The sequence below is a fragment of the Leptodactylus fuscus genome, chromosome 5 (assembly GCF_031893055.1).
Source record: "Leptodactylus fuscus isolate aLepFus1 chromosome 5, aLepFus1.hap2, whole genome shotgun sequence".
Taxonomy (NCBI): domain Eukaryota; kingdom Metazoa; phylum Chordata; class Amphibia; order Anura; family Leptodactylidae; genus Leptodactylus; species Leptodactylus fuscus.
Genome location: NC_134269.1, coordinates 182,312,131 through 182,335,804, shown reverse-complemented (window position 1 = coordinate 182,335,804; position 23,674 = coordinate 182,312,131). Strand labels below are relative to the sequence as shown.

At 46.4% G+C, this 23,674-nt stretch overlaps 1 protein-coding gene across 1 annotated transcript in view; it reads right to left on the bottom strand.

Annotated features, from left to right (window-relative positions):
• The window catches only part of LOC142203811 (RUN and FYVE domain-containing protein 1-like), a 172,743-nt gene that overhangs the window by 60,195 nt on the left and 88,874 nt on the right, over positions 1 to 23,674 (bottom strand). Inside the window, exons 12-14 of the mRNA XM_075274873.1 lie at positions 22,181 to 22,278; positions 13,284 to 13,403; positions 11,545 to 11,674 (exon numbers count right to left, since the gene is read on the bottom strand). Of these exons, the coding sequence (XP_075130974.1) occupies positions 11,545 to 11,674; positions 13,284 to 13,403; positions 22,181 to 22,278 (348 nt within the window). The remainder of the gene's footprint in view (positions 1 to 11,544; positions 11,675 to 13,283; positions 13,404 to 22,180; positions 22,279 to 23,674) is intronic.

The following is a 23,674-nucleotide window of genomic DNA, read 5'->3' as shown; positions in this document are numbered from 1 at the left end:
ATGGTGGAGGGAGCCTCTAACCAGCCCAGTTTGGACCAATTAATGGTGGAGGGAGCCTCTAACCAGCCCAGTTTGGACCAATTAATGGTGGAGGGAGCCTCTAACCAGCCCAGTTTGGACCAATTAATGGTGGAGGGAGCCTCTAACCACCCCAGTTTGGACCAATTCATGGTGGAGGGAGCCTCTAAAAACCCCAGTTTGGACCAATTCATGGTGGAGGGAGCCTCTAACCAGCCCAGTTTGGGCAAATTCATGGTGGAGGGAGCCTCTAAACAGCCCAGTTTGGGCAAATTAATGGTGGAGGGAGCCTCTAACCACCCCAGTTTGGACCAATTCATGGTGGAGGGAGCCTCTAAACAGCCAAGTTTGGACCAATTCATGGTGGAGGGAGCCTCTAAAAACCCCAGTTTGGACCAATTCATGGTGGAGGGAGCCTCTAACCAGCCCAGTTTGGGCAAATTCATGGTGGAGGGAGCCTCTAAACAGCCCAGTTTGGGCAAATTCATGGTGGAGGGAGCCTCTAAAAAACCCAGTTTGGACCAATTCATGGTGGAGGGAGCCTCTAACCAGCCCAGTTTGGGCAAATTCATGGTGGAGGGAGCCTCTAACCAGCCCAGTTTGGACCAATTAATGGTGGAGGGAGCCGCTAAACAGCCCAGTTTGGACCAATTCATGGTGGAGGGAGCCTCTAAAAACCCCAGTTTGGACCAATTCATGGTGGAGGGAGCCTCTAAAAAACCCAGTTTGGACCAATTCATGGTGGAGGGAGCCTCTAACCAGCCCAGTTTGGGCAAATTCATGGTGGAGGGAGCCTCTAACCAGCAGAGTTGTGGGAAAGCAGGGTGGAGGGAGCCTCTAACCAGCAGAGTTGGTGGAAATCAGGGTGGAGGGAGCCTCTAACCAGCAGAGTTGGGGGAAATCATGTTGGAGGGAGCCTAGTATTAGCAGAATTGTGCAACGCTTATGGTGGATGAGTATGAGGATGCGGAGGAATTGGAGAGGTTGAGTACAGACATGGAGTTTCATGTTGGGGTGCTTTACACAGGTGGGCACAAAAATGAAGGCTCTATCCAGTGGTGGTTCATTTTTATCAAAGTGAGCCGGTCGGCACTCTCAGCTGACAGACGGGTGCGCTTGTCAGTGATGATGCCACCGGCTGCACTGAACACCCTCTCAGATAGGACGCTGGCGGCAGGACAGGACAGCACCTCCAAGGCATATAGGGCAAGTTCAAGCCACAGGTCCAACTTCGACACCCAATACGTGTAGGGCGCAGAGGGGTCGGAGAGGACAGGGCTGTGGTCGGAAAGGTATTCCCGCAACATGCGCCTATACTTCTCACGCCTGGTGACACTAGGACCCTCCGTGGCGGCACTTTGGCGAGGGGGTGCCATCAAGGTGTCCCAGACCTTAGACAGTGTGCCCCTCGTTTGTGTGGACCGGTGAGAACTTGGTTGCCTACTGGAGGAACTGCCCTCCCTGCCGCCAACGTCACATGCTGGAAACATCTCCATCATATTCTGCACCAATTGCCTGTGGCAAGCATTGATGCGATTGGCCCTCCCCTCTACCGGAATAAAAGACGAGATGTTGTTTTTATACCGGGGGTCAAGGATAGCAAAGATCCAGTACTGGTTGTCCTCCATGATTTTGACAATACGCTTGTCGGTTGTAAAGCACCCCAACATGAACTCAGCCATGTCTGCCACAGTGTTAGTTGGCATGACTCCTCTGGCCCCACCGGAAAGTTCAATCTCCATTTCCTCCTCATCCTCCATGTCTACCCATCCGCGCTGCAACAATGGGACGATTCGAAGTTGCCCGGAAGCCTCCTGTATCACCATCACATCATCGGACAACTCTTCTTCCTCCTCCTCCTCCTCCTCCTCCTCCATTAAACGCAGTGAAGCGGACAGATGTGTGGACCTACTCTCCAGCTGTGACGGATCGGATGCTATCCCTAACTCCTCTGTGTGATCTGAGTTATCCCTGATGTCAATCAGGGATTCTCTCAGAACACACAAGAGCGGGATTGTAAGGCTCACCATCGCATCCTCAGAGCTCACCCTCCTTGTGGACTCCTCAAAGACCCGTAGGATGTCACAAAGGTCTCTCATCCATGGCCACTCATGGATGTGAAACTGAGGCAGCTGACTTTGTGGCACCCTAGGGTTTTGTAGCTGGTATTCCATCAAAGGTCTCTGCTGCTCAACCACTCTATTCAACATCTGAAACGTTGAGTTCCAGCGTGTGGGGACGTCGCACAAAAGCCGGTGTTGTGGCACATGCAGGCGTTGCTGGAGAGATTTTAAGCTAGCAGCGGCTACTGTCGACTTGCGAAAGTGGGCGCACATGCGCCGCACTTTCACCAGTAGCTCTGGAACATTGGGGTAGCTCTTTAGGAAACGTTGCACCACTAGGTTGAAGACGTGGGCCAGGCATGGAACATGTTGGAGTCCGGCAAGCTCCAGAGCTGCTACCAGGTTCCGGCCGTTATCACAAACGACCATGCCTGGGCCCAGGTGCAGCGGCTCAAACCATATTGCCGTCTCATCGAGGAGGGCATCCCTCACCTCGGAGGCAGTGTGCTGTCTGTCCCCCAAGCTGATCAGCTTCAGCACAGCCTGCTGACGTCTACCAACGCCAGTGCTGCAACGTTTCCAACTCGTAGCTGGGGTCAATCTAACAGCGGAGGAGGAGGCGGTGGCAGAGGAGGAGGCGGTGGCGGAGGAGGAGGCGGTAGAGGAGGAGGGGGGTGTTCTTCTCGTGTCCCTGCCAGGAATGTTAGGCGGGGAGACGAGGTACACCGGGCCAGTTTGGGAAGCAGTCCCAGCCTCAACTACATTCACCCAGTGTGCCGTCAGTGAAATGTAGCGTCCCTGTCCGCATGCACTTGTCCACGCGTCGGTGGTCAAGTGGACCTTTGTGCAAAGCGCGGAACTAAGGGCCCGCCTGATGTTGAGTGACACGTGCTGGTGCAAGGCGGGGACGGCACACCGGGAGAAGTAGTGACGGCTAGGGACGGCATAGCGAGGTGCCGCAGTTGCCATCAGGTCCAGGAAGGCGGGAGTTTCAACAAGCCGGAACGCCAACATCTCCTGGGCCAGCAGTTTAGCGATGTTGGCGTTCAAGGCTTGCGCGTGTGGGTGGTTAGCAGTGTATTTCTGCCGCCGCTCCAATGTCTGAGAGATGGTGGGTTGTTGTAAAGAAACGCCTGATGGTGCCTTTGATGGTGCAGGAGAAGGAGATAAGACAGGACCAGGGGAGGATGAGGTAGAAGTCAACAAAGTGGCGGAGGCAGATGAAGTGGTGTCCTGGCTCGTCCTCTGGAGTGCATCGCCAGCACAGTCAGCAGTGGCAGTGGCAGAGGCAGAGGCAGTGGCAGAGGCAGTGGCAGTGGCGTGAACGGCAGGCGGCCTTTGTCCTGCCGTTGCTGCCTGCCACTGATTCCAGTGCTTGGATTCCAAATGACGGCGCATTGAAGTGGTGGACAGGTTGCTCTTCTCAGAGCCCCTAATCAATTTCGAGAGGCAAATTGTGCAGACAACACTATATCTGTCCTCGGCGCATTCCTTGAAAAAACTCCACACCTTCGAGAAACGTGCCCTCGAGGTGGGAGTTTTTCGGGGCTGGGTACGAACTGGAACATCTTGGGAGATTCCGGGTGTGGCCTGGCTTCGCCTAAGCTGCTGACCTCTGCCTCTGCCTCTAGCTACCCTTTTTGGTGCTGCACCTGCCTCAACATCCACACTACTTTCCCCGCTTGACATCCCCCCTGTCCAGGTCGGGTCAGTGTCCTCATCATCCACCACTTCCTCTTCCAACTCCTGTCTCATCTCCTCCTCCCGCACAATGCGCCGGTCAACTGGATGCCCTGACGGCAACTGCGTCACATCATCGTCGATGAGGGTGGGTTGCTGGTCATCCACCACCAAATCGAACGGAGATGGAGGAGACTCTAGTGTTTGAGCATCTGGACACAGATGCTCCTCTGTTAGGTTCGTGGAATCGTGACGTGGAGAGGCAGGTTGAGGGACAATGAAAGGAGCGGAGAACAGCTCTGGGGAGCAGGGACAGTTTGGGTTATTGTTCTGTAAAGCTTCGGAATTTTGGGAGGAAGGAAGACAAGACTGTTGGGTAATAGGAGGAGAGGAGGCAGAGTCTGACTGGCTGCTGGACAATGTGCTGTAAGCGTTCTCTGACAGCCATTGCAAGACCTGTTCCTGGTTCTCGGGCCTACTAAGGTTTGTACCCTGCAGTTTAGTTAATGTGGCAAGCAACCCTGGCACTGTGGAGTGGCGCAATGCTTGCTGCCCCACAGGAGTAGGCACGGGACGCCCTGTGGCTTCACTGCTACCTTGCTCCCCAGAACCATTCCCCCGACCTCGCCCACGGCCTCGTCCACGTCCCTTTCCGGGAGCCTTGCGCATTTTGAATTCCTAGTTAGAAATTGGCACTGTATACCAGTAGTAAAAATTGTGGGTGCACGTAACCCCAATATATTCTTTGAATTACCAGTCAGAAACTGGCACTATATGGCAGTAGCAAGAAATGAGGGTATTTATAACCCCAATATATTCTTTGAATTCCCAGTCAGACAATGGCACTGTATACCAGTAGTAAAAATTGTGGGTGCACGTAACCCCAATATATTCTTTGAATTCCCAGTCAGACACTGGCACTATATGGCAGTAGCAAGAAATGAGGGTATTTGTATTCCCAATATATTCTTTGAATTCCCAGTCAGACAATGGCACTGTATACCAGTAGTAAAAATTGTGGGTGCACGTAACCCCAATATATTCTTTGAATTCCCAGTCAGACACTGGCACTATATGGCAGTAGCAAGAAATGAGGGTATTTGTATTCCCAATATATTCTTTGAATTCCCAGTCAGACAATGGCACTGTATACCAGTAGTAAAAATTGTGGGTGCACGTAACCCCAATATATTCTTTGAATTACCAGTCAGAAACTGGCACTATATGGCAGTAGCAAGAAATGAGGGTATTTATAACCCCAATATATTCTTTGAATTCCCAGTCAGACAATGGCACTGTATACCAGTAGTAAAAATTGTGGGTGCACGTAACCCCAATATATTCTTTGAATTCCCAGTCAGACACTGGCACTATATGGCAGTAGCAAGAAATGAGGGTATTTGTATTCCCAATATATTCTTTGAATTCCCAGTCAGACAATGGCACTGTATACCAGTAGTAAAAATTGTGGGTGCACGTAACCCCAATATATTCTTTGAATTCCCAGTCAGACACTGGCACTATATGGCAGTAGCAAGAAATGAGGGTATTTGTATTCCCAATATATTCTTTGAATTCCCAGTCAGACAATGGCACTGTATACCAGTAGTAAAAATTGTGGGTGCACGTAACCCCAATATATTCTTTGAATTACCAGTCAGACACTGGCACTATATGGCAGTAGCAAGAAATGAGGGTATTTGTATTCCCAATATATTCTTTGAATTCCCAGTCAGACAATGGCACTGTATACCAGTAGTAAAAATTGTGGGTGCACGTAACCCCAATATATTCTTTGATTTCCCAGTCAGACACTGGCACTATATGGCAGTAGCAAGAAATGAGGGTATTTGTATTCCCAATATATTCTTTGAATTCCCAGTCAGACAATGGCACTGTATACCAGTAGTAAAAATTGTGGGTGCACGTAACCCCAATATATTCTTTGAATTCCCAGTCAGACACTGGCACTATATGGCAGTAGCAAGAAATGAGGGTATTTGTATTCCCAATATATTCTTTGAATTCCCAGTCAGACAATGGCACTGTATACCAGTAGTAAAAATTGTGGGTGCACGTAACCCCAATATATTCTTTGAATTACCAGTCAGAAACTGGCACTATATGGCAGTAGCAAGAAATGAGGGTATTTATAACCCCAATATATTCTTTGAATTCCCAGTCAGACAATGGCACTGTATACCAGTAGTAAAAATTGTGGGTGCACGTAACCCCAATATATTCTTTGAATTCCCAGTCAGACACTGGCACTATATGGCAGTAGCAAGAAATGAGGGTATTTGTATTCCCAATATATTCTTTGAATTCCCAGTCAGACAATGGCACTGTATACCAGTAGTAAAAATTGTGGGTGCACGTAACCCCAATATATTCTTTGAATTCCCAGTCAGACACTGGCACTATATGGCAGTAGCAAGAAATGAGGGTATTTGTATTCCCAATATATTCTTTGAATTCCCAGTCAGACAATGGCACTGTATACCAGTAGTAAAAATTGTGGGTGCACGTAACCCCAATATATTCTTTGAATTACCAGTCAGACACTGGCACTATATGGCAGTAGCAAGAAATGAGGGTATTTGTATTCCCAATATATTCTTTGAATTCCCAGTCAGACAATGGCACTGTATACCAGTAGTAAAAATTGTGGGTGCACGTAACCCCAATATATTCTTTGAATTCCCAGTCAGACACTGGCACTATATGGCAGTAGCAAGAAATGAGGGTATTTGTATTCCCAATATATTCTTTGAATTCCCAGTCAGACAATGGCACTGTATACCAGTAGTAAAAATTGTGGGTGCACGTAACCCCAATATATTCTTTGAATTACCAGTCAGAAACTGGCACTATATGGCAGTAGCAAGAAATGAGGGTATTTATAACCCCAATATATTCTTTGAATTCCCAGTCAGACAATGGCACTGTATACCAGTAGTAAAAATTGTGGGTGCACGTAACCCCAATATATTCTTTGAATTCCCAGTCAGACACTGGCACTATATGGCAGTAGCAAGAAATGAGGGTATTTGTATTCCCAATATACTCTTTGAATTCCCAGTCAGACAATGGCACTGTATACCAGTAGTAAAAATTGTGGGTGCACGTAACCCCAATATATTCTTTGAATTCCCAGTCAGACACTGGCACTATATGGCAGTAGCAAGAAATGAGGGTATTTGTATTCCCAATATACTCTTTGAATTCCCAGTCAGACAATGGCACTGTATACCAGTAGTAAAAATTGTGGGTGTATATAGCCCCAATTCTATTGCTAGGGGACTTGCAGGGTATTTCTGGGGTGAAGGTGGGGGGGCACACCGTTGGAACGGGTATCGGGGTATATATCGGGTATACGGGAATACACTGACAGTGTATTCCATTCAGGATCCTGGGAAAGCTGGGTTGCGGCGATTGAGCCCGTCAGTGCCACGTTACACTGACAAGCTTCTCCCTGGAATTTAGCTCTTACAAGAGCTGTTGTGGTTGTCTTCTCCTTCCTATCCTAGCCTGTCCCTGCCTACCCAGAATCTAAGCCCTAGCTAGCTGGACGGAAACCTCCGTCCTCGGTGAATTGCAAGCTCAGAATGACGCGAACCTGGGCGGCGCTGTTCTTTTAAATTAGAGGTCACATGTTTTCGGCAGCCAATGGGTTTTGCCTACTTTTCTCAACGTCACCGGTGTCGTAGTTCCTGTCCCACCTACCCTGCGCTGTTATTGGAGCAAAAAAGGCGCCAGGGAAGGTGGGAGGGGAATCGAGTAATGGCGCACTTTACCACGCGGTGTTCGATTCGATTCGAACATGCCGAACAGCCTAATATCCGATCGAACATGAGTTCGATAGAACACTGTTCGCTCATCTCTAAAAATTAAAAATGAAATCCAGAAAATCACATTGTATAAATTTTATAAATGTATTTGCATTTTGCTTAGAGAAATAAGTATTTGATCCCTCTGGCAAACAAGACATAATACTCAGTAGGAAAAACCTTGTTGGCAAGCATAGCAGTCAGACATTTTTTTGTAGTTGATGATGAGGTTTGTGATCATGTCAGGAGGAATTTTGGTCCACTCCTCTTTGCAGATCATCTCTAAATCATTAAGATTTTGAGGCTGTTGCTTGCCAACTCGGAGCTTTAGCTCCCTCCATAAGTTTTCTATGGAATTAAGATCTGGAAAATGGCTAGGCCACTCCATGACCTTAATGTGCTTCTATTTGAGCCAATCCTTTGTTTCCTTGGCTGCATGTTTTGGGTCATTGTCGTTCTGGAAGATCCAGACGCGACCCATTTTAATGTCCTGCAAAACGGAAGGAGGTTATCACTCAGTATACAGTACATGGCTTCATCCATTCTCCCATTGACGCAATGAAGTAGTCCTGTGCCCTTAGCAGAGAAACATCAGTGGGAACAGTGTTCTTTGGGTTATAGGCTGCATTTCTCTTCCTCCAAACAAACACTTTGAGTAGAATTAATGCCAAAGAGCTAAATTTTTGTCTCATCTGACCATTCTGGATGATTCTGAGAGTGACTGGGAAAAGGTGCTGTGGTCAGATGAGACAAAAATTGAGCTCTTTGGCATTAACTCAAATTGCTGTGTTTGGAGGAAGAGAAATGCTGATCATGACCCAAAGAACACCTTCCTCACCGTTTTGGGGGCCAAGATTCCTCCTGACGTGTGCAAACCTCATCATCAACTACAAAAAACTTCTGACTGCTGTGCTTCTCACCAAGTATTATGTCTTGTTTGCCAGAGAGATCAAATACTCATTTTTTTTTATGCAAAATGCAAACACATTTATAAAATTTATACAATGTGATTTTCTTTGGATTTTATTTTGGATTTTCTATCTCTCACTATTAAAATTAACCTAGCCCTAAAATTAAAGACTGTTCATGTCTTTGTCAGTGGGCAAACTTACAAAATCAGCAAGAGATCAAATAATTATTTCCTTCACTGTGCATACACAAATTATGTTTTCTTACGAATTGTATTTTAATGGCATTCAAGCCAAAACACAAAGTCAACATAAGAAAAAAAATATATAAGCATTATCACACCTCAGAAGTTCTGAAGACAGCGTGGGTGATTTTGGGAGGACACAGTTTATAAAACTTGGATGTTATATGTCATATATGTCCAAAAGCTTGCCAACAATCGGCATTCCCCAAAAAAATGGAGCATTGTACAAATTTTAACACCAACTTTTCCAGTAGGGAAGACTGCGCGCAGAGGCCCATTGAATTTGGAGTATCTTAAATTCCATCTCCTGTATTCTACTGGCAATTAAGTAGTATGCAATCTTTTTGCTCATTGGTAAAAGAAATACACAAGTCCCTTTCCATTTGGGTTGGGTTTGAAGGGTCTAGAGGAGATACCAGCAATGCACAGAAAAGGGAAAGAGTGTGACAAAGAATTCCTGTGGGCTCACAGAGACATTTAAAGTTGGTTCTGTATCAGTAACCGTCTGAGGGATGGTCAGGGATGTCTACATCTAACCTAAAGGACTACCATGTCAGAGGGTGAGGGTCTGCCACAGATGATATACAGTTTTTCTTGTGGAGGAAGGGCCCAAAACTTATTAGCTTTTATCCAATGGTAAAGAGTGCTGCTCTCCATACTGGAGGAAAAAATGGGGAAGGATGAGTTAACCAAAATAAGGAGCAAGGGAGAGGAAGAGGGAGAAATGTCTGAGCAGCAAAAGGTTGTTAAAATTACCTTCAGGGTGGGGCCTATATTGTAGGCCACGAAAGATGACTCTGGCCCCACGGCAATCCCGCCTGTAGGACGAGCAGACAAGCCTATTCCGTCGTCACCAATTATTTAGGGCCCCCATTTCTATACCAGTCAATGACCTGCAGGAGGTGCAGAGGGGAGTGGTATGAGAAGTTATGTAGGCCAATCCCCTGGAAAGCTTGGGCCTAATATGAAGTGATCAGGAAATTTTCACTAACTTCCCAGACCAAATTCATTTGGTAAGCAGGGTTCTGAAAAAGAGGTGAGGGATATGAATGGGCAATGTCTAAAAGGAGTAAAGGATTCTGGACAGGATATTTAACAAACCAAGCAATGTGTCCAACCATCTAGGCACTGTTTAAGGTTTTAGCTGAGCAAAGAGTGATTTGTACAGTACACAGTCTTCCTATGAGAAGATGCCCACTTATGGGAGGTTCAGAAGAAAAAGAAAGGTCATGATGATTTTGCACCTGAATTTTCAATTGAACTATGTATAGCCTTAGCACCAACCTCTGATGCTGTCAAAGTGCCCGAACTTCATATAAGAACAACTGACATATTTGTGAAGTAGTTCTCAATATTATCACTGGCTAGATTACAATGATAAGTTGCGCCTACACACAAGGACAAAAAGAAATAATGCTCCAAGGAGTTGTTGAAATTAAACTTTGAAATCTTGAAATTTTAAAAGAAAAATTTATTGGAGAAAACTAACTGAACAGAGGCTCTCGTACTCTGTTGGATTCCCTCTAGCCTGGATACAAGGTGAGATACAGTTGAGAATATTGGCATACAGGTTACATATGGTATCTTTTGGCATGTTTGCCACAGATGTCGCTGCTGGTCCTATAGACTCTACACACTTGTAAAATGCCAAATCTGGCATACTAATTGTCAATAAATCTGGAGACAGGGCATGCCAAGGAAGTGTCATTACATTACTGGGTAACCCTTGCTGTGTGTGGGTGAATATTATCCTGTTGAAAAATGCAAGGTTGAATCCTTGACATGAGAGGCAGCCCATGTGACCACAAGAAGTCCTGCACATATTGATACGGTTAGTGACCCTCTTAACCCAACTAGGGATGACTAACTGTCATATACAGATCATACAGTTCCAGTCTGAAGCAGTCCAGGTTTCATGTTCATGGCCCTCTGTAGAGGTAGGTTATAGTGGCTGGCTGTTAACAGTGAACAAGTAAATGGAATCATGACACTAACTTTCCTTCTACTATGCACCTGGAAATAGTCTGTACAGATACAGGGATGTGCTATCTGTGTCAACAAAAAGGTGGACATCAAAATCATGAGATCTGCTCATGCTTGTTGGTTGATCCAACACTTCCCTCCACTGGTGGCCTGTCTATGCTATGCTAGTCTGTTTGTCATGTGTGAACTACTGCTACAAACACCTAAGTCATAAAAGCCTAGATAACAGACAAATGGCCCTCCTACTTCTTTCAGTCCAAAATGTGCCCCCTCTGGGCAAAGTCTGGGTCTTTGTGTGCATTGTAGAGGCAGGTCTAGCAGTCATTGATCTCTCATCATTGAGTATTCTACCCAAAAGCAGTTCTAAGATTTTTATAGGCAAGTGAGGTAAAAACTTTTTACGCACTCTTGAGGAAAGAACCAGTGTGTAATCAGACCACACCTGTACGAGACTTACATATCTGCCTGAGCCATAACTGCATGCCGAGTTTTGCAGCAATCTGATATTTTTAGCTGGGTGCACTTTATTTTTTTTCCCAGTGAGCCTGTGGACATTAGTTCTCATTGCAATTGTGCCACTGATGATAATGACAAAATCTAAAAGATATGAACACATCATTGGCAATGGATGTTGCAGGAGCACAATGATCATATGTTTCACAGCAACCCGATAACATTCTCCTACAGAAGTCAACAGAGGAGATTTTGAAACGGTCTAAGAGATGGTGCCCATGGCTACCATAAATATGTAGAACATACATTCCCTTGAAATCCCTTTCATCACCACAGGTCAGTTGATTAATTTCATACACTTTACCTTTTTTAATTGTGAAAATTGCAGGAGGTCATTTTGTACAGATTTATTCTTCTCCTTCTCTTTATTAAGTTCATCCTGAAGAGTTCTTTGTTGTTCTCTCTCCAACTGCAGATTGTGATCTAAATGGGAACTATATTGGAAATATGTTAAACACATAAATATATAGAGAGATAGCTATAGTCTGTATTTTATAAATGTTCTCAGTAACAACTAGGGAGGAAAACAGAGGACACTGTGCTTAAGAGAGTCTAGTAGCAGTAAATGGGGTATAAACTTAACTTAGTACTTTGTGGAGGTGATTTTACAGTTTCAAACGTGTCTCTGTTTTTCAAGCTTTGAAGTTTTATTTTCCTGTAAATTACTTGTATTTATAGGAAAATGAAGGGAAAAGAGATTTGGGGATGTGGTCTATCTTGCCTGGACTTTTGCCCTTTACCTTTATTTGCATATAAATAAAATAATTGGTTCTAGGTGTTTCTTTTCTTGAGAAAAAAAAAAAGAATATGTCACAGGTTATACCATAAATGTCTTTGAGTAGGTTCACTCTACTGTTATTTAATATCACTTGCCTTCATCTGTCACAGGTGTTTGCCTGTGTTTATCCCAATGTAAAAAAAAAAAAAAAAAAAAAGACGGAAGCTTGAGAAATGTCTGCTCCTTGCTTCAATGTTTATGTAGTGGTGGATGAAGCTGCAAGTAAGAGACGGCTGTCACTGTCCCTCTACAGCACAGCTGTCAAACACAAGGCCTGCGGGCCATATCCGGCCCACCCCCTTGTGTTATCTGGCCTGGTACATGTTTTTGAGCAGAGCTGAAACGACTGCTGCAGTTCAGAAACAGGTAACTAAGCAGCAGCCATTGAAAATTGGTAACTAAGCAGCAGCCACTGAGCTTTTACACTCATTGGCTGCTGCTATCACCCGCCTAAAGTAGCCCCTCCTCTGCTGCGTTCCTCCGTCTTCTGCGGAACACACAGTAGTAAGGAACGCAAAGTACCTGCTGTGAGCCTTGTCCCGCTGGTACAGCAGCGCAGAAGATCCGCTGCTGTGTGGAGGATGGGGCTACTTCTACAGTCTGCTGCTGTGTGGAGTATGGGGCTACTTCTACAGTCTACTACTGTCCCCTGCTTTGACACCATATCTCAGACTTCATGGTGTCTGTATTCTGTCAATGTTTGGTAGTACCTAACTGTGCGAATACGTTTTCAATAATCACAACAAGACTAAGCATAGATCACAGGTCAACAATGACAGTCCCCATGCTGTTTTTACGAATTGCTACAGCACAAGACCTGAAACCAGAAATAGACACACTGACCTCAGGAAAATGGTGTCAGATATCCAGCCAAAAACCAAAATTAGGTAAGCATAAAATGGAATTTTCTATGCAACTGAATTGTTTTACTTGTATTTTGATTAATTTTTGTAATATCCAGAAAATGATCAATGGATGAAGATAGTATTTAATATGCCAATGTCTTAGGTTTTGACAATATGTTCTTCCCGGTTGACCTCAAAGGGCTGTTTGTAACAGTAGTAATGTACAAATGTTACTACTCCTTAACAGCTTGTTTAACTGTTAAGAAGTTACTTTTATACACTTCTAAAATAATCTTGGACATTCAAGGTACCTCGTGAGGCTGAAGTGGCCCCTGATGAAAATTAGTTTGACACCCTTGATCAATATGACTATCAGTCATTGTTCTATACTCATCTGTACATTTTTTTATTTTTTTTTACCGTTGAGAGTCCAGCTTTTGTAGCTGCTGTTTCAAGGTTTCAGTTTTGGCTTCAAAGTCCTTCCTCATTTTCATACAATTTTCTTCAGATATTTGTCTAGCTTTTTCTGATTCCTGTAGTCTGACAGAAAAAAATGTAGATATAACAAAAAATTTTTTTTCTCAAACCTGAAGCTACCAATCACATCTGGGCTTCCATACAGCAGCTGTCCAGGGTTTACCTGAGCCCTGGTTGTACTTTCCCAAACCATGACACTGCACTGCTTCCCTGACAGCCATTATTACCATAAATAAATAATAATAATAGTCAGAGGCAAGTCCTGAATCTTTCTTATGATGCAGTAACTGTGACTGACTTATGCATGTCTAATAATGCATGCATTCTCGTTTGTGCACATACAAGTATAATCCTTATGCTACGTACTAGTAGAATACCCGTGGCTTCGTTTGCTGAAAATATGTTAAATTGTTGGTTATGATAAAGTAAAGTTTTTAGTGTCACATTGAAATTGACATTTTCAGAGCGCTACACTATAACCTTTTTTTTCCACTTAAAATTTTTATTATTTTGGCATTTTACTAATTTGTCATAACACTGATGTGAACAACAACTATTAATTTCAACATTTGTATTGATTTTACATATTCGATACATATTATGTAGTACTATTACAACTATTTCTCGCAATATTTCACTGGGTGACACAGAAACAATGGGTATAGACCTGGTCATTAGGAGGCGGACACTAGGAATAAAAAAAAAAGTGGTTGGCTCCGCCTACGCAGGCTATACCCTCTCACTGGTAGAATGCTCAGGCAGTTTTTTTCCTAGTGTCATAGGAGGCAGTCACGACCTGACTTTTTCTTTCAGGGGCAGGGGGTTGTCAGTGTATGCATTACACTAGTCTACCCCCTGCGGGCGCAAGCGCTCAGTTTATGAGCGCACCGCAGTCACTCTGTCCCCTGTCGGTTCCTGCATAGGCAGTTGGATTCCAGTAACCCAACTTAGGTGCGAGGTATCACCGAGGGGGTGAGTCTGTGGCGCCTGAAGACGCCAGACTGTAGGTATTTCTCCCTTCTCCCTCCTCCCCTCCTTTTCCTTCTCCCTCTCTTCTCCTTACCTTGTACTGTGGATAGAGGGGATGGCTCTTTTTCTGCTGCCGGGGCTTCTTGAGGCACAGACCGGAAGAGGGGGGAGGCCGACCGTGGCTTCTAATTGAGGCTGCGGCTTTGCCTGGGTGTAGGCCGCAACAGGTCCGGCGGGTCCCGGTGTCTCCTGCGCGCCGGCCGCGGCTGCTACCCGAGGCCACAGCTTCACCAGAGGTGTAGGCTGCACGGGGGATTGCGGCTTTTCCAGCCCGAGGCCGTGGCTTCAGGTATGTTGTAGGCCGCCCAAGTCCCACCTCGTCCCTGGGCTTTCCTTTGCCCTGGGGCCGCCCTGCCATCCCACTGGTCGGGCAGTGGCGGTCCTGGGCGGGTCCTTCCTGTTTTTTGGCGGGAGTCTGGGGGAGGAAGGCCTTATTTAAGGCACTTCCTTTTTCTGAGACTTGTGTTCCTGGCAATCTTAGTTTGGATCCTCTGGCAGCTTGTACGCAGCAGTGGCGGTCGGTCTTCATTCAGTAGTACGGTAGGCTGGCCCTTGGGGTTCGTTTTTTGTGCCATGTCCTCTTATGAGGAGTATTCTCGGGTCCCGGCGCCCCTGCGGTTTTTACGTTCTATGCATGCTCCAGCTATAAGCAAAAGTTTCCTTGCGGGCAGTCTGTGTCTATCTGTTCACTCTGCAGTGCCACTCACCTCCCCCCCCAGGAGCCTCCCCGCCCTTCTCCCTTCCCCCGGATTGGGCGGTTTCCCTGTCCCAGGCTGTGGGTAACTTGGCCAGGCTTAATCAGTCCATAGCGGTGTCCTTGGAGCATTTGCCCACCCAGATTGCAGCACAGTCTGCGGCTGTGGTTGAAGCTATTAAGGGACTCTTTCCAGTGCTTGCGGTCGTCCTCGTAAACGGACTAGGAAGTCGTTCTATGGGTCACGATCTTCCTCTCCCTCTCGTGGGTGTTCGCCAGGCAGAGGGTCTATACACGGCTCCTCCAAGACAGGTGGATCTAAGTCTTCTACTGTGGATTCTGTTTCATGTGGGGGCATCTCTGACTCTGATACAGAGTTTCAGTCAGGCATATCAGTAGCAGCTGCGACGGAGGAGCTTGTACGTGCTGTCCGAGATACATTGCAATTGACAGAGGGTGCTGAGTCTGGGGCTCAGGAGGATGTTTCTTTTCGCCATATGCGCCAGTCGCCCTTGGTGTTTCCTAACCACGGGGCATTTGATCATGTTTTGCAGGAACAGTGGCTTCATCTGGACCGACCCCGGTCTTCCACCAGGAGGTCAGATGTCCTTTTTCCTTTCCCAGAACAGTGTGTATCTAGGTGGATCGAGCCTCCTGTGGTTGATCCAGCTATTGCCAGGCTATCTAAGGCGACTATCCTGCCACTAGCTAATGCTGCTTCTCCAAGTCATCCCGCTGATAGGAAGCTGGACTCCTTGGCTAAGTCGGCCTTTGCGGAAGCAGGGTCTGCCTTGCGGCCCGCTTTTGCGGTATCCTGGGTTAGTAAGGCCTGTGGCAAACAGTTGAGAGCTGGTTTGGCCGATGAATCTGCTCTGCAGGGCAATCAGTTTCTGGTGGACCAGCTAATTAATCTATGTGATGCTTCCCTTGAAGCAGCTCGCCGCTCAGCTAAGGCAGCGGGTAATGTTGTGGCAATGCGTTGGATGGTTTGGATCCGTTCCTGGAACGCTGAGCCTTCCTCTAAAAAGGTGGTGGTTGCTTTACCTTTTTCTCACGGTGAACAGGGCCGTCTCTTTGGGAAAGGTTTGGAGCAACTTATTTCTGAAGCTACTGGAGGCAAAAGCTCTGTGTTACCTCAGAGGTGTTCTAGGCGGCAGCCTGCCTCATCTTCTATCCGTTCCCAGCGGTTTTGTTTTTTTCAGAGCTCCTTGTCCCGCTTCAGTGAACAATCTCCTAGGGAGTAGCTCTCTAAGAAGCCCTCCTTTAAGCCCAGACCTGCCTGGCATCGGGAGTTGCCAAGCCCCCCTCTGTATGAAGGGCTGCCCCCATCCGGGAATTCTCGGGTGGGGGGACATCTGCTTGCCTTCCAGGACATGTGGCTCGCCTGGGTCGACGACGCATGGGTTCGGGAGGTGGTCTCGAACAGCTACTCCATAGAGTTTTCCGCCCTCCCAGAAGAAAGGTTTTTTCGTTCCTCTTTACCTTCTTCCCCAGCTCACGCAGCTTCTTTTCTCAAGGCAATCGCCAGGCTTCAGGAGCAAGGATGATTGTGCCCGTGCCCATTTCTCAACGATTCCAGGGGTTCTATTCAAACCTATCTACTGTTCCAAAGAAGGATGCCTCCCTCCACCCCGTCCTGGACTTAAAGATGCTCAACAGGTTTGTTCGAGTTCGAAACTTCCGTATGGAGTCTCTACATTCGGTGATCGCCGATATGGAACTGGGCAAATTTCTAGCGTCTATCGATATCCAAGACGCATATCTCCATATTCCCATTGTTCGGGGCCATCAGCATTTTCTACTGTTTTCGGTGGGTTCGCAACATTTCCAGTTTGTCGCTCTCCCTTTTGGTTTGGCCACCGCTCTATGGGTGTTCACCAAGATGCTGGCCCCCCTCATGGCTATCCTCCGTCCCGAGGGGTAGCGGTGATTCCATACCTGGATGATCTGCTGATCAAAGCACCCTGCAGGACAGACAATCTCTCCAGCCTACAGGACCTGCCATGGACCTGCTTCGGCGGTTTGGATGGCTTGTGAATATGGAAAAGTCCTGTCTGGTGCCATCTCAACGGATGAAATTTCTGGGGATGATTTTGGATACGTGTCAGGGCAGAGTTTTTCTTCCAGAATCAAAAATTCGGAATCTTTGGTCCTCCTGCAGAGGAGGTCGCCATGTACCATCCGGTTCTGCATGCATGTTCTGGGCCTGATGGTCTCCCCCTTTGAGGCCGTCCCTTATGCCCAGTTCCATTCAAGGCCCCTTCAGTTGGCAATCCTGACACATTGGGACTGGTGTCAGTTCAGCCTGGACCGCCAAATCCTGTTACCGCCTCAGGTCCGTCTCGGTTTTCGTTGGTGGCCATCCTCCCCAGGGTTCATCCGGGGGAGATCTTTTCTTCCCATTCATTGGCAGGTTGTCACCACGGATGCCAGCCTCTCAGGCTGGGGGGCGGGGTGTTCGGGGTCCAGACTGTTCAGGGCAGATGGTCTCCAGAGGAAGCCTCGCTTCAGATCAATCTGCTGGAGTTGAGAGCCATCTTTCGGGCACTGCATCATTGGACCCCTCTTCTCCGGGACAGGCCAGTCCGCATCCAGTCAGACAATTCCACGGCCGTGGCTTATATAAACCATCAGGGCGGGACCAGGAGCAGGGCAGCCTTTCTGGAAGCCTCTCACTCTCTGAGGTGGGCGGAGGTTCATGTCCCCGCCCTCTCAGCGGTCCACATTCGAAGGGCTGACAATTGGGCCGCAGACTCTCTCAGCCAGGGGGTCTCGATCCAGGCGAATAGTCCCTCCATCAGGGGGCGTTTCTCCAGTTGTGCTCCAGGTGTGGCTGTCCGGAGATCGACCTCTTTGCATCCCAGCTAAATTACAAGGTTCCCCATTACGTGGCCAGGTCCAGGGATCCCTAGGCAATCGCAGCCAATGCCCTGGTGATTCCCTGGGCAGGGTTTCAGCTCCTGAATCTCTTCCCCACTCTTCCTCTCCTCCCTTGAGTTCTAAAGAAACTCAAGGTTGAGGGGGTTCCTGCGATCCTGGTGGCGCCGGACTGGCCTCTTCGGGCGTGGTACGGAGATCTCATGGCTCTGATAGCAGACTCTCCCTGGCCTCTTCAAAAAAGATCTGCTCTCTCAGGGGCTGCTATTCCAACCTTCCTTACATCGGCTGTGTTCAACGGCGTGGCTGTTGAAACCGAGATGTTGAAGCGTCGAGGTTTTTCTGAGCTTGTTCAGACTATGCTTAGGGCCAGGGAGCCTCAATCAGCAAAGATATACTACCGCACCTGGAAGGCCTTCGTCCATTGGTGTGAAAAGGGAAATTATCATCCTCTTGTTTTTTTCTTTGCCTAGGGTCCTGGTGTTTTTGCAATCTGGGTTGGACCAAGGTCTTGGTCTGTCTACCCTGAGGGGTCAGGTCTCGGCGCTTTCCATTCTTTTCCAGAAGGCTATTGCCTTCTTAGCTCAGGTAAAAACTTTTCTTCAGGGGGTAGCGCATTGTGTTCCTCCTTACCGGCCTTCCATTGATCCTTAGGATCTCAATCTCGTCTTGGAGGTTCTACAGGCTCCTCCCTTTGAACCTCTAAGAGACATCTCTCTTCGCCTGCTTTCTTGGAAAGTGGCATTTTTGGTCACTATCACTTCTATTCGTAGGGTTTCTGAGCTAGCGGCTTTGTCACACCAGTCCCCTTCTTGGTTTTGCATAAGGACAAGGTTGTGCTTCGTCTCCCTCCATCCTTCCTTCCCAAAGTGGTGCCCTCTTTCCATATCAATGGGGACCTTGTCCTGCCATCTTTTTGTCCGGAACCAAAGCATCCTCGCGAGCACTCCCTCCACTGCCTGGATGTGGTGCGGGCAGTCAGAGTCTACCTGGCTCTTACAGAGCCATTTCGCCACTGTGATTCTCTTTTTGTTCTTCCGGAGGGATCCAGGAAGGGCTTACCTGCTTCCAAGGTGTCCAACGCTGGATGGATTCGGTCTGTCATCAGGGAAGCCTATCGGCTTAAGGGTAGGGATCCTCCCTTACAGGTGACGGCTCATTCGACTTGGGCTGTTGGTGCCTCCTGGGCTGTTCGGCATCAGGCCTCCGTTTCCCAGGTCTGCAAGGCTGCCACCTGGTCTTCGGTTCACACTTTCACTAAGTTTTATCAGATTCACTCGGTGTCAGTGTCTTCCACCGATGCCAGTTTGGGTCGAAAAGTTCTTCAGACAGCAGTGCACTGATTGTTCGCAAGGTTGTCTAAGTTTTTCCCTCCCTCTGGGACTGCTGTTGGACGTCCCATGGTTTGTGTGTCCCCCAGTGAAATATTGTGAGAAAAAGGGATTTTTGTGTACTCACCTGTAAAATCCTTTTCTCGTTGTTTCACTGGGGACACAGATCCCCCCCATATTAGGTTTTGGCACAGGGTTGGGGGGTTTTCTTTTTCCCTTCACGGGACTCTCTCCTACTGCTGTGGAACAAAACTGCCTGAGAATTCTACCAGTGAGAGGGTATAGCCTGCGTAGGCAGAGCCAACCACTTTTTTTATTCCTAGTGTCAGCCTCCTAATAACCAGGTCTATACCCATGGTTTCTGTGTCCCCCAGTGAAACAACGAGAAAAGGATTTTACAGGCGAGTACACAAAAATCCCTTTTTTAAAACTATTTTTTTTATCAAAAAATAAAATTTCTGCCCCTTACACAAACATATAAAACAGCTGTAAGTCACATTGTTCACTTGTCTCAGCTCTTTGACACAATTTTGAGTTCTTAGCTTTTGGATGAACTTGCCCAATAGATGGTCGTTTTTTGGGCGGCATTTTAAAAAACAGTCCGTAGTATTATGACCTTTTAGTACTCACCTGACACTGATAAGAGATGTAATAGGATGAATACAGTGGCGTAACTACCGGGGTAGCAGCGCTAGCAGCTGCCACAGGGCCCAGGACATTACCGCTGTGTTTTTTTCTCTTAATAGTCCGTCAGGTAACGGGCCCTATTTACTTACCCATCCTGGTATTATTATACTTGGGGGTCTTTTCAGACCCTGTGTATATTGATCAGAGGCCCAGGAGAGGTAAGAGAACATAAAAAACAGTGTTATTTACCTCTCCGGGCACCAGGCAGGCTTCAGGCCTACTTCTGTGGCGTGCATGACATCACATTAAAGATGAAAGAATAGTATTCGAAACTAGAGATTCGAATACCTCGCTCCCATAGGAACGCATGGGAGCGGCCGTACAGCAAGCGGTTAAGCGCTGGACTCTTAATCCCTTGCTGTACGGTGCCTCCCATGCATTCCTATGGGAGCAAGGTACTCGAAACTCTAGTTTTGAATATTATTCGCTCATCTCTACATCACATCACTGGGGCCTGCGTTCCGTGTCATGTGACGTCCCGACGTCATTGAAGATGGCCAACAACACCGAGGAGTGCAACGGAGCCAGGGTGAGTTAAGTAAGAGTGTTTATTTATGTTGGTATCCCCACTCAGTCTCTGATTATTATACTCTGGGGTCTGAAAAGGCAGACTTGTGTAGTTGCCCATAGCAACCAATCAGTACTCAGCTTTCACTTTAGCTCAGCAGCTTCAGCAATGAAAGCTCCCTGAATAATAAGCAATAATGATAATCTTACTATCAGGCAGTTTTCGCCTGACCAATATTGCTGCTCAGTAAGGCTGCTTGCACACTACAGTATTTTTCACGGGTCTCTGGGGTGTGGATTCTACAGCTCCACAGACTTCAATGGAGCCTGCAAAATTCACAGCTTTGTGATCAAAGAAGTCTATACAGCCGCCAAATCCTTGGCGTGGAGGCCCGTGAAAAATATTGTGTGCAAGCAGCCACTAAGGATACCAGATCTGTTTTGTCAGTGCGTGCGTGCGATCCATATGTATATATGAGTGTGTGCATGTGTTTGCACGTGTGTGGTCCATGTATATGGATGTGTGTGCATGTGTGATCCATGGGTATGTATTCATGCATGTGTGTGGTCCGTGTATATGTATGCATGCATGTGTGTGGTCCGTGTATATGTATGCGTGCATGTGATCCATGTGTTTATGCGGGCGCAATGCAGGTATCCGTGCGTGTGGTACTTGTGTGTTTGTCTATGTGCATAGTGTGTATACATATAAATGTGTTTGTGTGTTTGGACCTTGCATGCGTGTGTGTGTGTGGTGTGCACGTGGTACTTGTGGGGTGGTATTTGGGGTGGTGTTTGTGTTGTATGTGTTTAGAGTAGAGATGAGCGAGTACTGTTCGGATCAGCCGATCCGAACAGCACACTCCATAGAAATGAATGGATGCACCTGGTACTTCTGCTTTGACGCCGGCCGGCCACTTAACCCCCCGCGTGCCGGCTACGTCCATTCATTTCTATGCGAGCGTGCTGTTCGGATCGGCTGATCCGAACAGTACTCGCTCATCTCTAGTCTAGAGCGGTCTGGTGTTTGTGTAGTGTGTTGTGGCATTTGTGTGGTGTTGTGCTCGTGGGTTGGTAGTATGTGTGCTGTCTGTGTGAAGTTTATATGGTGTTTGTGAAATTTTTCTGTGTTGTGTGTGGTGGTGCGGCCCCTTTAGCAGCGACTCTTTGGGGCTGTCGTTATAATCCGTCCCTGTCAGTCACAACTGTTGTTTTCCCCTCATCACTTTCATGTTCACATTTCTCCATTATATGTATAGAGCCTAAATTCGGGGGCCCCAATCTCATGACGGGGGAATGCTAGTGAGATGTAACGTGTGCAGCATTCTGCTCCTGTGGGTAGAGAGAAGGCGTGCCAAATTTCACCCAAATCGGGAGAGAACTGTGGATTTGTATAGAGCGAACTACTACAGATTTTGAGTTTTATATATAGAGATAAATATAAGAAGCCTAGTGGAGAGTCCTGCAATCTATGTATGCAGGAAAAGCTCTTATTCTCGAATATGAATGCTCAGTGTACTTTAAAGTCTAAAATGAGCAGAAATCTAGATTCAATAAATGACAAGTTATAATATTTTCTCAGAAAACTGCCTAGCTGTCTGTGAATTGAAATAAAATTGTCAAATGTGACAGATTCCCTTTTTAAACTCTAAGTGAGAAGTTGCTAGTATTTTTTTTTAAATAAAATAAAAAAATGTTGACACGTATTTCCACACCTTTCTTCCAATGCTCTTGTTTTAGAGTCTACTACATCTGATTCAGCTTGTAATAAGCATAACTGTTCACTCTTGTGTTGCAAATCAATTTCTGTTTCCTATAAAAAAAGGAAACGTATTAAAATATTTTGAAAGTATTCAGTAACATACTTATTAAGTGGAAACAAGTCCTCAGCAGAATTAATCAATTTTTAACATATTTTGAAATTATTATTATTATTTAATTTTATGCATACTTGTATAGCACCATCATATTCCACAGTGCTTTACAGACACTGACAGTCACTTTTCCATCTAGGACTCACAATTTACATTCCCTAACAATATGTCTTTGGAATGTGTGAGGAAACCAGAGTACCTGGAGGAAACCCACGCAAACAAGGGGAAAACATACAAACTCCTTGCAGATGTTGTCCCTGGCAGGATTCAAACCCAGGACTCTGCAAGACTCTGCAAGACTTCAGTGCTAACCACCATGCTGCTCATGCAGCAGATCCTAAGTAAAAGGCCCAGGTCAATAGTTTTGATATTTGGTAATTTTAAGGTGCCATTGGATACATGCCCAAGTCCTATGCCTGCATAGTTACAGATGTTTTACTGTAGAGCTACTGGTACAAGGTCGCATCTGTGTCACCACTACAGCACTAAAGGATATAGAGGAATCTATCAAGATCTGGGGGGCGTGTGGGTCAGCTTGTAGGCGGGACAGCTTTCAGGTATCATTTATACCAGTAAATTATGGCCTCACTCATAATTTACCTTACTCACGCCTCCTTTTCTGAAAGTGGAGAGGGCTACTAAAAAATTGCACTTTCGTCAAATTATTTTCATCAAAATATTTTTTTTTTCACAAGTACCATTTTTATAAAGTCGCAAACTAAGGACATCTTGCAATTTGCAAATTCTCAGTCACACTGGAGACCGTTTTGGTCATCATATGGAGCTCTGCTTGTGATGTTGGGAGTACTTCGTGGGGTGTATTGGACAGCCTGCCTCATCTTATAGTATTAGCACAGTAATTCTCAACCTTACTTATGCCACCACTCTTTAATACAGTTCCTCATGTTGTGGTGACCCCCAACCATAAAATAATTTTCATTGCTACTGTAATTTTGCTACTGTTAAGAATCATAATGTAAATTATAATTACAAATTGTAATTATAATTCATAAAGTGTCGTTTTACCCCAATACTGCCGCTTTCAACACAGTAGCTGCTTTTAAACAAAGTAGCTGCTATAACCCTTAGGAGCTTTTAGCTGAAGCTGCGGCCGATGACCCGGCGAAGAGGCCAACCAGAAAAGAAGAAAGAGGTGGCGCTGGAGAGTTTTCGGACAACACAGGGGAAGCCCCTTTTGCTGTCTGAGCAAAGGGGAATAACCCCTGTGCTGTCTGAAAGCTCATTTTACATATGGAAAAAAAAAAAAAGAAATTCCTCAGGAATAGCGGCAAGGATCAGAAAAAAATAAGGTAAGAGAAGAATGGCTTTCTTAAG